The 15,131-nt window shown below is 38.1% G+C and overlaps 1 protein-coding gene across 1 annotated transcript in view; it reads left to right on the top strand.

Annotated features, from left to right (window-relative positions):
• Nucleotides 1–15,131, top strand: part of TENM3 (teneurin transmembrane protein 3) — a 404,704-nt gene that overhangs the window by 344,684 nt on the left and 44,889 nt on the right. The window contains exons 16-19 of the mRNA XM_030449605.1: nucleotides 153–299; nucleotides 6,647–6,863; nucleotides 7,870–7,989; nucleotides 9,172–9,433. Of these exons, the coding sequence (XP_030305465.1) occupies nucleotides 153–299; nucleotides 6,647–6,863; nucleotides 7,870–7,989; nucleotides 9,172–9,433 (746 nt within the window). The remainder of the gene's footprint in view (nucleotides 1–152; nucleotides 300–6,646; nucleotides 6,864–7,869; nucleotides 7,990–9,171; nucleotides 9,434–15,131) is intronic.

Here is a 15,131-nt window from a genome sequence, read left to right as displayed (position 1 = left end):
TTGCTGTTCCACTCCATGTGCAATTACAGTATTTGTGCTGTTCTTAAGGCCTGTTCCCAGTAAGTGTCCCTTGTTTGTATTTTTTTTTCTTTTTAAATATAATTGCAGTATTAAAACCACTTGTGGCTTTTCTTCTTTGTCTGTTTCAACAGAGGGCTGCCCTGGCTTGTGCAACAGCAATGGGAGGTGCACGCTGGACCAGAACGGCTGGCACTGCGTCTGCCAGCCAGGATGGAGGGGAGCTGGCTGTGATGTGGCCATGGAAACTCTCTGCACTGACAGTAAGGACAATGAAGGAGGTAAGATACACCAGCTGGATCTTGGACACGGGGAAGAACATACTGAGGACATACTGAGAACATACTGGAGATTTTACTGTTGGGTGATTAAATACTGCCATGAGAACCACGCATGTCTTTTACTAGTTCTCACGCCTGTGTGGATATGCTGTGGTATTCGTTGCTTTTATATTTTATATCAGCAAAGCCTTACATGATGCTTATGTCAGGTGAGATACATACATAGAAAATGATGGGTGTCATGTTATTTTCCCTGCAGTGTTCTCTTATACTGGAACAAAATGTAGTTTCAACTCAGTGTACTGTAGTGGAGGGGAAAGAAAAGAAAGGAGTTCAAATTTTCAGTGACCTCACAAGGAACTTATGCCAAGAGAAAAGGCCAGACAGGGAGTTTACATTTTGACCTATAATATTACTGCTGGAAACAGTTGGTTGCTCAGTCTACTGAGATCCTATCCCTCCATAGTCTGTGAAAGATCAGATAATTGACAGGGTGCTCCCAGAAGTCTGGGGTTTTTGGCTTGCTTTTCCTCAGTCTGCCATTCAGGTGACAGGTAACAATCTGCAGCAAGATGCAGGCAGAAGTGTTGACTTAAGGAATCAATCTGCAATCATCATTGTAGGGGAGGGAAGGTAGGAAGGAGCTGGGACATTGGCATGACTCCAGAGTCACAGAGAAAAAAGCACATAAAAACAAGATTAAATGTGAATGCAGTCAAATATTAGATCAGCATAATGCTTTTATTGTCTATATGTCTTCCCCTTCTCTCATCAACTCCTTTTGTTAAATACCTTCAGATTCAGAGCAGAGATAAGAAGCTCCATTAGGGCCTCTGGATGATGATAAAGTCGTCCCTGACTTTGTTTTTCAGCTTTAGACTGCGTTTGCTTTGCAATTGCTCTCATCCTGACAGTGGTTGGGATCTTAGATATCACAAACTATAAATAACAGCCACATGTACTTCCCAAGGAAATTAAATAACAGCTAAAACAGTGCTGCAGTTTCTTACTCTAAACGTCATTTGATTTGTCATTCTTCTTTGTTACATGTTGTGTATTTTGAGTAAATTTGGAACATTTAGGGACCTAAAGAATCTGATGCAATCCAGTTTATGCTGCCCGTGCTAAGTGTGAAGCTGAATTCCTCTATGTAGAAAGGGAACAAGAGGAATGATGAGCCATATCCATGTAGAGGTGGGCTGCTTGGGGAATTAAATTCAGGTGGGCTGAGGGATTATGAGCCTAAGGAAGAAAGAGAAATGAGCAGGCATGAAAACAGAGCAAGGAGGATGACAAACTAGGTTAGAGCATAAACAACTTGGAGGGAAAAAAATTGATTGTATAGGGGGAAAAAGCTGAAAACCCAGTAATACCCTAAAACAGATTGAGTAAATGTTAAAGATAATAGAAGGGCATGATATATCAGAGAGCGAGTTAAAATCAGACAATGGAGCAATAGAAGGAAGAAGGGCAAGTGAAGAGGAATGCACATAAAGAGAGCAAGAGAAAAGAAGATGCTTCTTCAGACTAAAAACAATAGTAGCTGTTTGTGAGGAAAAGAGAAAATGGAACAAGGAATTGGAGCAGAAGGATCTAATAGGATGACTTAAAGTTCAAGAAGAAAAAACAATATTGAAAAAAAAAGTCTAATGCTAGTATTCTGTTGCTTTTTTTCTCTCATTTTTTCCTCTCCTTTACAGATGCTATGCAGTTATGTATGAGGAAGAGACTGGCCAAATAATTTTTTTGCCATAAGTGACCTATGTAATGTCACTGGCATTTCTCTTTCAGTGAACGTTATTTTAAAAAACTTATCTGCTTCAGTAAGGAGCATATTCACTTCAGCCTATGTGAGTAGTGGCTGAGGAAAAGGGTTAAAACACAAGAATTAAGTTAAATTAAAAACTGGAAGCATACCAAATGAAACTGGGAAAATAGTTTGTTTGCCAGAAACCTACCTGGAAAGAGAAGCAGTATTTCTTTCCTTTCCAAGAGTACCTGCAATCAGCCCACTAATCTCTTGAGCAAGCCATTCAAATTCCAGACAGCTACAGGGAATGTCACAAGGATGTCTCTGCTGTATTTGTTTGTTGCAGGAAATTAGGTTATCTGAGCACCTATGCTGAACTTATACCAATGACTGCAGGTAGTGTGATTTTTATTGCACTAGTCTCAGTTGTTATACAACTAAAGTTATCTTGGTTGTTATCTAATTGATATACTGTTGTAAATATATCTGTTTTATCCTACACTGGATAAAATGTTTCCTATATTAATATAAATTTATTTAATTACTAACACTGTATGCTACTTCTTTCATTCATGTTTACACTTCAGTTTAGGTAGGTCTATCTTGAAGAGATTCCTTTGCTAAGTTTCCTTTTTATCAGCTCCAGTTACTTAGAACTACTCTTAGTTTACATGTTTCCACCAGCAGGAGTTTAATATTCTTTTATTAAGAACATGAAAATAAATACTGTAATAATGCAAAGCTTACTTAGCACCACTGTATTTTAGTAATTACTTGCATAGCCTAGGATAGCCTGCTCCTGATAAGCATTGTCACGGGGTGGAACAAATTCAGCCTAAGGATTAGCTAAACCAGAGCCTTTTCTGTGATAGTGGCTAATAGCAAATGCTTAGCAAAAGAATATAATAGGGCAAAAGTGAACTTGTATTTTCTTTGGTATATTAGTAGACTGCTAATGAAGTAGGAAAGTACAGAATGTTCTGCATGTCAGAAGGGTTACTAAGTACAAGAATACCCAAGCTCAGAAAATTCCAGGAAGTTTGTGCTTGAATTAGGCAGTGGTATGCTCATGTTCTCTGGTTTGTGCTTCAACACTTGCCATTATTATTCAGCTTTTGTTTTACATCAAGGACTATTTCTGGTTTTGTGGCTTTTCCAACCAGCTGCTTCTACAGGCAGTAAGTTTTGGTGTCTGTAATCGAGTCTACTCATATAGCCTGTTGTAATAATGAACTATGTGGGGATTACTGAGGTTTGCTAATACAGGCTTTTTCCTTTCTAGTTTCTTGCCTTAGTGTGCCATGGTCACTGAAACCATCCTGGTGGGATGGCCAGTATCATAGCTCAAAAACTATTCTTCCAATGTAGGCACTAAATTTCACTTTGTGGAGATTTTTTGTTTATTATAAAAATATAATCACTTTATTAATCAGGATTAATATGTAAGTCAGGATATTATGTAAGTCCTTGGTGAGAACATCCCCTTGACACTGGCAGATTTTGTGTCCAGGACCTCTTTTGTTGCTTTTTTTTTTTTCCTTCCAGCAGTTTCATGCAACCCCTTCAAATTCCATTCAAAAGAGAACACCCCAAGTGATGCATCTTAGGTTTTAGACATTCCTGTGTTAATTCACAGTCTTAACTCCTCTCATTTAATGTTTTGAGGGTTTTCTTTGTCTTGCTAAGTAAGCAATTGTATCACCAGACCATTCTCCATTTCAATTATGTTCATTTTGCAGCAAAAGGAAAACTTACAGTACTTAAAGTTTTGACAGCTAGCGTTTGAGGAAGAAAACAATAATGTGGTCACTACGTCTCCTGTATATAGAAGAACCACTCTACATCTAGAACAAAAAGATACAAATTAGCCTTGTGAGGTTGATAAGGATTGTCCAGCTGCCTATAGGAGTTTTTATTTTCTTCATAATTTCACAACCATATATCAGTCATGTATAACTGATACAGTTATACAGATAACAGTGTTGAGCTCAGCCTCATCTTTTTCAGCCCAAACAAAATTCATCAATAATTTTGCAGAGCCATTTTAGAAAGGAAATTTTACTGTACTTCACAAAGTGCAATAGAGTACTCAGCTTAGCAGTACTAGATAGCTCTAGCCACATAAGTACAGAGAAAGAATGACAAATGTTTTCTCAAGTTATAAAGAACCAGATTCATAACCATCCGTCACTCGCCTGGGCAAGTTGCTGATAAACTCCACAGAAAAATAACAAACAGCGTATCTCTGTATCTTGGCTGGTGAAAATGAGATTCTTTCTCTGATTGATGTTAGCGGAGAGGCTTGTAAAAATGCATTTCCAGCTGATTAGTTCAGAAAGTGTCAATCTCATGCAGTTTTATGACCTGCAGACTATACTCCAGATGTACATTTCCTTTCTATAAACTAACAAAGATGAATGACGAAATTTGAGCATGTCTTTGGCAACTGCACCAGATATTGCCTGGGAGACCATACAGAAATAGAAAACCCCACAACTATGCTTTTAACCATCAGTACCCTCAGCTTTGACACTGATCCAGGCTTCTAGAATTAAAACCAGCAAGGGAAGTCAGTACTCCAGCTTGGAAAGTAGTTCATATTGTACAAGAATTAGACTAGAAAATCACAAGAGTCAAAAGACTATTTGAGGTTGGAAAGACCTCTAGAAATCCTCTTATCCCACCCAGGCTCAAAGCAGAGTCAACTAGAGTAGGTTGCCAATGTCCAGTTGGGTTTTTAGTATCTTCAAGGATGGAGATTCCACAACTTCCCTAGGCAACCTGTTTCTATGTCCAACCACTTTCTCAGTAAAAAAAGTTTTACTGATGTTTAGGCAGCATTTCTTTTTTTTTTTTTCAGAGTGTGCCCATTGTCTGTTGTCCTTTTGCTGGCCCAGCCTGCCACACAGACCTCCAGGTGTGGCCTCACTAGTCCTGAGCAGAGGGAAAGGATCATCCCCCTTGACCAGCAGGGAGGCAACACATCCTCCAGGGTGTCATTGGCACCTTCTTTGCTGCAAGGGCATGTTGCTGGTTCATGTTCAATTTGATGTCCACAGGGATTTCTAAGCCCTTCTCCACAAAGGTGCCTTGCAGGCAGTTGTCCCCCAGCATGTATTGGTGCAGGGCCTTGTTCCTCCCCAAGTGAAAGACTTTACACTTCTCTATGTGGAACTGCATGAGGGTTCTGTCCGACCATTTCTCCAGTATGTTGAATGGCAACATGACCCTCTAGCATATCTTCATCCCAGGAAAAATCAAGGTTTTTATTCTCTTAAGAAAATTTAAACTTTGATAGTCTTAATGATGACTTTTTCATCCGTTTTATTTGCCTGAACTGACTTCCGTGTCAGCCAAGTCAAATAAGAATTCTAGATGTGCAAAAGAATAGAAATCCTAGTCCTTTACTATTTTGTCAGTCCTCTAACTGATCCACATAGCACAGCAATCTTTAGAGGGATGCCTTTAGAAGATCTCTGTTTACTTACACTCTTTCAACATATGACTGAACAAAAATGGATTTATATTTTTCCCTTCAGAAAGAAGTTTTACTCTAAAGCTAGATTCTTTTGTGAAAGAAGCAGCCATGCATGAGCTTCCTCCAAGTGCTGCACTAGTATGATTTTTGGTTTAGAGCAGCAAGTTACCTTCCTCTCTAAATGGAATAATAAAATGTTTGAACTATTTCAGTCTTGCTGTTCTTTAGGGGAAACAATTAGCAGCTATGTGATACCACATTACATTCATCCAGAAACTTTCCGTGACTGACATTTCCAGGTTCATTTTCCTTGTGGCTCTATTTACAGCAAATTAGTAGTTATCAATTTGATCTTGATTTTAATCTTTTACTAAATTAGATTTCCAGTTTTGTGGCAGATCTAATGCTCATTTTATGAGAGTATTTCATCACATAAGCATAAAACCACCCACGTGTTTAAATCTTGTTTATACTGGCCAGCATTCCCCACCAGTTCATTCAGAATATATAAAATTTAAATGTTAAATACAGATATTGTTCTCTCATACATTTTTATGCAAAATAGTTGTGGAAATTGCCTTTGCCACTAGGAATAAAATCTTTCTGCCAAGGTATAAAGGTACCTACCTTGATAAATGTGAAATATTTAAATCTACTTGCAGCACAGATATGCTAAAAGACTTCAGGAAAACAGCACAGTGGAGTTCCTTGTTTCTTTTCTCTAGCAAGCCAAATAACCCCAGATAAAAGCTACTTATACCCACCTAAAATGTTTAATATTTATAAGTTGACAGTGTATGAAGAGCCTGAGTGCCTTAATTTTCTGGCTTGTTCAGCATGTTTTTAGAAAAGTATCAAATAAATGGGTTTCATTTATACATGATAGTTAGTGTAATCAGCTTGCATGGATTTCTGTGGTGGTTTAAGAACTCAGTGGAAACAAACTCTTTTCTTAATTGAAACTGAATTCACTACAATCTTAATTCTTGGTATTCTTTCATATTATATGTTTTATATATTATATATTTTATATATTATAATCTTTTTGGTGGCTGATTCTGTTACACGCAAAGGGGCAGGAGGAAGGGTTTGTTCATTTGTGTGACTTTCTGCCAACAGATGGGCTAGCTGACTGCATGGATCCTGACTGCTGTTTGCAGAGTTCTTGCCAAAACCAGCCTTATTGTCGTGGACTACCTGATCCCCAAGATATTATCAGTCAAAGCCAACAGTCACCCTCTCAGCAAGCTGCCAAAGCATTTTATGACCGGATCAGTTTTCTAATTGGAGCAGACAGCACTCATGTCATACCTGGGGAAAGTCCTTTTAATAAGAGGTAAGAATGACTTGTCATCTACTCCTGAATACAAAAGAAATTGAAGAGTGTGTGAGTTTCATGTTGAAGAAAAGATCCACTGTGACTGTGTATTTCATGGTGTGGTCTTTCAGCAGAGACTTTTTTTCTTTATCTGTCAAGTTACTTATTTTGTGCAAACTGTATTTCCTGCAAAATTCAAATTGCCAGTAGGTTGCAGAAGGTACTTGCCTGTATCCTAACATGGCCCTTCATTAGTGATTAACTAAATCTTTATTTAACCAGTTGATTTGGGCTAGCACAGTTGGAAATACATCAGAGCTATGAAAACACTTAAGAAGGAAAAGCAAAGCTGTGCTTCTTAAACTGAGCTCACAAATAACATAAATTATGAATTAATGTAATAGAACTGTTAAGTGCATGATAGTATAATTGCATAAACTATTTGGTGCTCTACAAAAATAAACGAGTAACAGGAAACAGGTGTCTGGAATCTCACTGAGTGAAGGGAGATGATTTACACCAGAACTACTGCGCTTGCAGTAATTTCACAGCATTAATGTGTTTGGGCACAGCAGTTGATTAAAAGTTGTTGCACAAATGTTCCTTATTGCTCTTTTACATTTTTGTACTTCATAGTCCCTGCAGTTTTACAGATTGCTTTGATACTAATTGAGAAGTATGGTGTTCTTTAAGTGTCTGCCAGAGGTATGATTTGCAGTGGGGAAAGTTTATCAGTTCTTAAAATTCTTAAGTGAATTTCTGGTCTTAGTACTCGGTACAGTCAAACTGAACCCAACTAAACTCTATAATATTGGAAGAAAATTTTTATCTGTACACATCGAGGCAATTGTTTATACAGTGTAAATTATGTGAACATATAAAAGGGTCGGAGTCTCAGGAATGTTTTTTTAATGGTAGTTGATACCATGTAGAGATGTGTGTCTGTGTGTTCCCATACCAGCTTATATCATTCAAAAGCAAATGAAAAAAAAATCAGTAATTTGGTGCTGCTTTTTTTTCACAGCCTTGCATCCGTTATAAGGGGCCAAGTATTAACAGCTGACGGAACACCACTCATAGGAGTCAATGTTTCCTTTCTGCACTATCCAGACTATGGATATACAATCACTCGCCAAGATGGAATGTAAGTTCCCTTTCAAGCACTTTTACATAATAATGACTGCAATGATGCTATCACAGAATCATAGAATGGTTTGGGTTGGAAGGCACCTTCAAGATTATATAGTTCCAACCCCCCTGCATGCGTAGGGAGACCTTCCACTAGACCAGGTTGCTCAAGGCCCATCCATCCTGGTCTTGAACACTTCCAGGGAAGGGGCAGCCGCAGCCTCCTTGAGCAACCTCTTCCAGCATCTCACCATCCTCAAATTAAAGAATTTCTTCCTAATGTCTAACCTAAACCTTCCCTCTTCAAGTCTGAAACCGTGTCCTCTTGTCCTCTCATTGTACATATGTAAAAAGCCCTACCCCAGCTTTCTTGTAGGCCCTCTTCAGATATGGGAAGGTTGCTATAAGGTGACTCAGATCTTCCTTTTCTCCAGGCTGAACAACCCCAACTCTCTCAGCCTGTCTTCATAGGGAAGGTGCTCCAGCCCTCTGATCATTTTAGTGGCTCTCCTCTGGACCTGCTCAAGGAGTTCTCTGTTCTTCTTATGTTTGGAAACTCAGAACTGGACACAGTACTCCATGTGGGGTCTCACAAGAGCAGAGTAGAGGGGGAGAATCACCTCCCTCAGCAGGCTGTCTGTGCTTCTTTTGGTGCAGCCCAGGACCTGGTTGGTCTTCTGGGCTGCAAGAACACACTGATGGCTCATGTTGAGCTTCTGGTCCACCATGACCCCAAAGTCCTTCTCCTCAGGGCTGTCCTCAATCCTTTCTCCTCCCAACCTGTATTCGTGCATGAGATTTCCTCAACCCAGGTGCAGAGCCTTGCACTTGGCCTTGTAGAACTTCATGTTACTGAAGAGCTGCTTGTAAGATAATAATGAAAGTAAGATAATAATGAAATAAAGTGAATAAAAGACACCAAAACAGTGATTGACCAAAGTTGTACTTTATGCATTCTTTGGATGTAAAACATGAAGATTATATACTTTAGAAGATAAAGAGCTTGCCTACGTTACAGTATCCCAAACTCTTCATTTTCTAGTGCAGTATTATATAATTTAGTTGATTTCTCCCAAGTCCCTAGTCAAACCATCCTGCCTTCAGAGCAGTACAATGGAATGAAGTATCTACCCAATAAATGGAGGTTGTGCATGGCTTTGGGAATCTGCTGACTGGCCCTGTTGGCATTTTTTCCTAGGTTTGATTTGGTGGCGAATGGTGGTGCCTCTCTGACCCTGGTGTTTGAGCGATCACCTTTCCTGACACAATATCACACAGTATGGATTCCCTGGAATGTCTTTTATGTTATGGATACCCTGGTTATGAAGAAGGAAGAGAATGACATTCCCAGTTGTGATCTAAGTGGATTTGTAAGGCCAAACCCTGTTATTGTGTCATCCCCTTTATCCACCTTCTTCAAAATTTCTCCTGAAGATAGTCCTATCATCCCAGAGACACAGGTAAAGCATCCTTCAAATAAATAGCATTTTATCACAGGCTAGTCCTAAGTATTAAGAGTAGTAACTACTGTTGAAAAATAAATAATTCTAAGTGCTAAGAATTTGGAACAAGGGATTATTTTGAGACCAATTTATTTATTTGATGAAATGATTTTTAACATTTCATCTAAAAAAAAAAAAAAAGTAAGAAAACTTGGTATATACCAGTAGCTGGTTTTATATTTGCTTGCATCATTTAATTTACAGAATGTTTTCAGCAATCAGGCACTGACCCATCAAAATGGACACACTATAGTACATCTGACCTTTTTTGACTGCTTTCTTATTTGACCTGCAGCTCAGACACTGAAAAAAGAAAGCTGTTTTTCCACAATGTCTAAAATACCCATACAGTTCAATTTATTGTTTTTGTCTTAATAAATAATGTGACACTCAGGTTTTATAAACTATAATAACTTTCTGTAGCACTGAGGACAGGCACTTACAAGCCAGTGTACTGTGTGCTAGTCTGCTTCTTCAGGTCTCTTGATACCAAAAGTGAAAATTAACATCAAAACCTTGATTTAAAGGGAAAAAGCTGTGGCTGGAATGTTTTCTTCTGCACTACAGATGTCTTAAATTTCTCCATCTCAAATGACTAATCGCTAATATAGTCTTCCTCAGTTCTTAAAGCTGAGTTTCCTTTCAAGATGTAGCATTTATCTCACTAAGCATTTCTGATAAAACTTTTTCTAATGAATCGTCACTCCGTCTGCCTCCCTCTTTCTCTTCTCTGCTGCCCTCTCCTCTCTCTCTCTCTCTCTCCCTTCTTTCCCTCTCCTTCTTCTCTCTCTCTCTCTCTCTTCCTTTTTTTTCTCTCCACCACCTCTGGAATCTCATAATTACATGGAGCACTCCTTTTCCCATCACTAAAAAATACCTTTGTCTCTCTAAGGGAAACACAGAAAATGGATTCATATGTTTTCATGCAGAACTCTTAAGAACAAAACCATTAGTTTGTTCATGGTAGGAGCAGGTTTAAAATAGAGATGTAAGAAAATTACTACTAAATTCTCATACAAATCCAAACTGTGCTAGAAAATTGTTGGTTTTGTCCTCACTATCATTTCTGTGCCTTTGATAGTGGCAAGGCAATTAAAAGAAAGTATTTGTAAAACACAGTCCACTGAAAAACAGCTCTCATTTACTTGTTTTGGCAACAGATGGTGGAGTCAGTTGCTGAAGTGATGGAAAATGGCTTAGATAGATGGAGTATAATTCAAAAGAAAGGTAATAATAGAAGAATGTAATAAAATATGTCTTTTTAAAGAACACTTGTAATGTCTATGTAAACATGTCATTTCATGAGCAGTGGGACTAATGAAGTCTGAACTTCTGTGACTTTTCACCTATTACATTCAGCCTTTTTCTCATGGGAGCACCAACCTGACTATATCTTCCTCACCTAAACCCTTCTTTTTATAAACCCTAAAGGAAATTAATTGTCCTTTAAAATTTCTGCTGTTATTACAAATGTGGTTAAAGTTGGCTACCAGGTTCCAAAGTTGTGAGGTGAGAGGTCTGACAGGCAGGACTGTTGGGTCAAGTTGATTTCCCTAAAAAAACAGCCAGAAGGAAAGACTGTATTGTAAGTATATGCTGGGCAGTTGGTGTTGATGGCTTATTAGTGACAAGTTAAAAAAGTACTGTTGTTATGTATGCAAAAATCTAATTCCAGTACTGTGTGAAAAAAGAAAAGAAAAGAAAAAAAAGCAACCAAACATCATGGAATAGTTTCTTCTGTATTTTCTGTTCATCATACATCTGACCCCACACTTTGGTGAGTGGGATCTGCAGCGCTGTGCCTAGGATGTTCAGGTTTCTTTTAGAAATGCACAATGCTCAACAGTCTTTTCTCCCAAAAAAATCCCTCTGATAAAAGATGGGCAGAACCAGAATCTGCAGAACTTTGCATAGGAAAGGGGGAATGCCAGTTTAATGTGTGGGAGGCTGGATGAAGGCAAAGAGAAAGAAACTGTTCCCCATGTTTCTTCAGTCAGTATCAGTCCCCCTGTTTGTGTGGTGTGACAGGGCTCACTGTCACAGACTAGAGGAGAAAATGGTGTGCTGCTGTAATCATCATCCCTTGAGGTGCTTCATCATCCCTTGTAGAGAACATTTCCAGAATAGTGTATGTAGCAGCTTATGAATCCCAAATTGATCAGAGGAAGAATTAAAATCTGTATCAAAGAAGCAAAGAAGAAAACAGAGAAAAGAAAGCACGCAAGGGGAAAGAACAAATGCAGTGAGTAAAAGGATAATCACAGACTCAACAGATCATTACTCAAGATGGATGACAATAAATAATATGTTAACTTGATTTGGACTGCTTAGGCATGGCTTTATCTACTTTTAGTTGCAAGTTAGCTCACTCTGCCTAGGTTTAACTAGCTGAGAGTAATCAGTGTGAAAACAGTAAATCACCTGCAGAGGAGGGAGATCAGGTTAAGGTGGAGCTGCCTGTATGTGTTAGGTAATATTGTTGCTGTCCTTTCCCTAATATAATAAGTGTCTATTTGCCACACATTGTGGTCTCGCAGAAACCCATGTGAGTCAATATGAGCCATTCTGAAATTGAGTTTTTGAGTCTTTCCTTCTCCTAAGCTTCTGCCTTCCACTGTTACATATCCTTGCAAGATGCTGTCTGCAGGTCCCAAGCATCTTGTTTATGTCACCTCAGGTGTGTGGGAGAATGAAGGCTGAAAGGTTTTCCTTCAAACTGTTCAAGGTTACACACTGTTTTTTTCCCCTCTCTCTCACTACTGACACTACTGTGCAGCAGAAGTTTGCAAAATTTATTTACCTAGAATAGATCAGGGTAAAGTACAAGCTTCAGTGACATAATAAAACTGATTGCTTTTAACTTCAGAGCGGCCAGTTTTTCAGCAAAGAAATTGACCCATTTTATCATTTAAACCAGCAGTATAATAGGATATGTAGATATTCCAGTATTACATGATGCTTCATCCTAGCTTCAAATAACTAAAATATCCAGAACTTCAAGTTTTGTACTAATCAAAAAATTGAGATTACTCTTAGAGCCAAATATCTCTATTTTTGTGTCCTTGTTTTCCATCATATTATCATATTTTCTGGTTTTCTTCTCTTTTGTTTTTTGTTTGAAACTTTATATACATGTCTTCATTTATTTTATTATTCTATGGACACTTTTTTCTGGTTTGTACACTTGTATGGTGTTTTCCTATCCTTTGTGGTATCTCAGTGATGTTTTAGGTTTAGGAAAAAAAAAAGTCTTTTTTTCTCCTTTCCCCCTTTACATTTCTTCACAAGGTAATTTTAAAACCTCTTTTTTTGTTTTTTGTTTTAAATAAGGAATAGATTTGTCATCTTGAAATGAAGTTTCACCTTCTACTTAAAGAAGTATAACTTTTCTACTCCTTGGTCTCAGTTTTTGTGTCATAGCAGTAGTTGCCAATATGTCCCTGTGTTTAAAAATGCCATCATTACCACTCTCAAACCAAGATAATGCTATGTTTTAATGCCGCATTTCAGCTGTTATTTCTGGGCAAAGAAACTTTTTTTGACATTCAGACTAAACTTTGCACTCATTTGTGAAATTTGTTTTCAAATCCTCTATTGAAGTTGCTCATTTTGCCAAAAACAATCACGGCAGTGCAGCAGGCCTTTTTCCCCCTAATTGAATTAAATTCCTTGTTCAGGGTTCTTAATACCATCAGAGCATGTCATCTGAATTATATTATGTTTTGGAGCAGGATAGCATTCCAGAGCCTGGACATCTGGCCACAAGAGACGAGAAGCCCTGTGCAGTTCATGTGACTCCATTGCCAGCTTGAACTCTTAGGAAAAAAAAACTTCTGTCTTAATGAAAATTGAGGTGACCCTTACTTCAGTCCTGTAGGTTAAATATTATATAGCTGTCTTTCTGAGTAGCTTGATCATCCATAAATAAAATGTCAGCCATTAGAATTTGGTGGTTGGGCTATCACTCAGTGTCCTGAGGCTATCAGCTTTTTTGAAGGTAGTAGTTTGATACTGTATCTGGAAGAGGTAAAGTACAGACAACTTGGTTGTGTTGGCAGCTCCTGATGTGCCGTTTATACCCAGCGACTTTCCTGATTGCTTTACAATGGATGTGTTATCATGGCTCCCTTAGGATGCTCTCCGCTGTGCCTGATGATTCAACTTTTTGGATTAATCTTAAACTGTTTAATTTTCTTTGTAATGCTTGATTCTGTGAGAGAGTTTGAGATGTGTAACCTTACCTCTACATTTCTAAAGTTCTCAAGAAAATAAGGGAAATTTCATAGACAGAAGGAAGTATCAAGTCAGATTTCCAGCACATTTTTGAGGCTTCTGCAGAAACTAATAATAGGGGTTCAGGTTTTGTTTTAAACCTCACTGAGAACTGCATGAGTGTCCTAGTTTCTAATTTGATAGTAATCCAAATACACAGTGGAATTTCTTGGAAATTGAAACTTCAAGGTGTCCTCTTTATTGTCTGTTATCTCAGCCAAGAGTACTGTAAGACCACCTAAGTCTTTAACACTCCTCTTCCACAGTTGCAGTTGTAAAAGAAGCTATGGTCATAACAGGAGACCAGTGAAGTCCACTAAATTGTGTCCTATTACAAGTGTATTATTTCTTTTTCTCGTTTAGAGACCTCCATCTGTTAGACTGGCTTTAGTGTGCAGTATATGAGAGTCCTGCTGATGTCTTGAGGAGGAATTTGTCTTTTGTTCCGAGGTGGTTTGTGATTTTCCTTCAAAGTCTTACAAAAGGAACATGTTCACAATCATTTATCTCTCTAGGGAGAGGGAATTTTAGTGGTGTAGAAAAGATTTGCTTGTTTTCTGGATTAGATACTGTACTTGTATTGGATTGAGGAAAAGCAGACTAGATTTACAAACAGAAATTATACCATTGTCAAATCTGTCCAAGTGATAGTACTGCTTGTCATTTCTTCCCAGAGGTTGCAGGTTCTTGGTGGAGAAAATGAAAACATTTGAAGATTAGGAATTGGGAATTTTTAAATCTGAATTTAATTTGTCTAATATCTTCCAATTCCTTCTTTACTTCCTACAGCCTTATTATAGTCTTACTGCAGAGCTTGCAGTTTTTAAGATGTAAAAACTGTTAGTGCCAGACTAGGAGTCAAAATACTATTTTTATTTTTATTCTTTTGTTACTGTTATTGGGAAGGAAATGGATATAATACCATGTAAACCTTTATTTTCCATCAAAAGTGGTATGGTATAGAGGATACCATAGCACTTGTTGCCCTCCTCAAAAGCATAAACCACATTATTGACCCTATTCTACACATACAGTCAGTTGTTTAAAAGCACTGTCCAAGGATTTCTCTAGCATAGAGAGCTAACTTAGCTCCTTTTTAGTAGCCAGCTTTTGATCCCTCTGGAGTCTCAAGCCTAGTAATTGTAACAGTGTTCTCACTGAAATCTCCTTTCCACTAATAGTAATGTTTGTTCTTCAGATTTCAGGAGTAGGAGACAAGAAAGTAAAATAAAAATTTACCAAATTTACCACCTCAGGAGTGCTCCTTTGACACCACCAGGGCTTTGGGCTTGTGCTTCAGCATCCTTTGCTCTGCCTTCCCACGAGACAACCGTTATCCTTATAAATGTATCTAGATGTTTTTTTCTTGGTTTTGCAATCAGCT

The sequence above is a fragment of the Calypte anna genome, chromosome 4A (assembly GCF_003957555.1).
Source record: "Calypte anna isolate BGI_N300 chromosome 4A, bCalAnn1_v1.p, whole genome shotgun sequence".
Lineage (NCBI taxonomy): Eukaryota > Metazoa > Chordata > Aves > Apodiformes > Trochilidae > Calypte > Calypte anna.
Note: the sequence above shows the minus strand (reverse complement) of the source record. Positions and strands in the feature narration are given on the sequence as shown.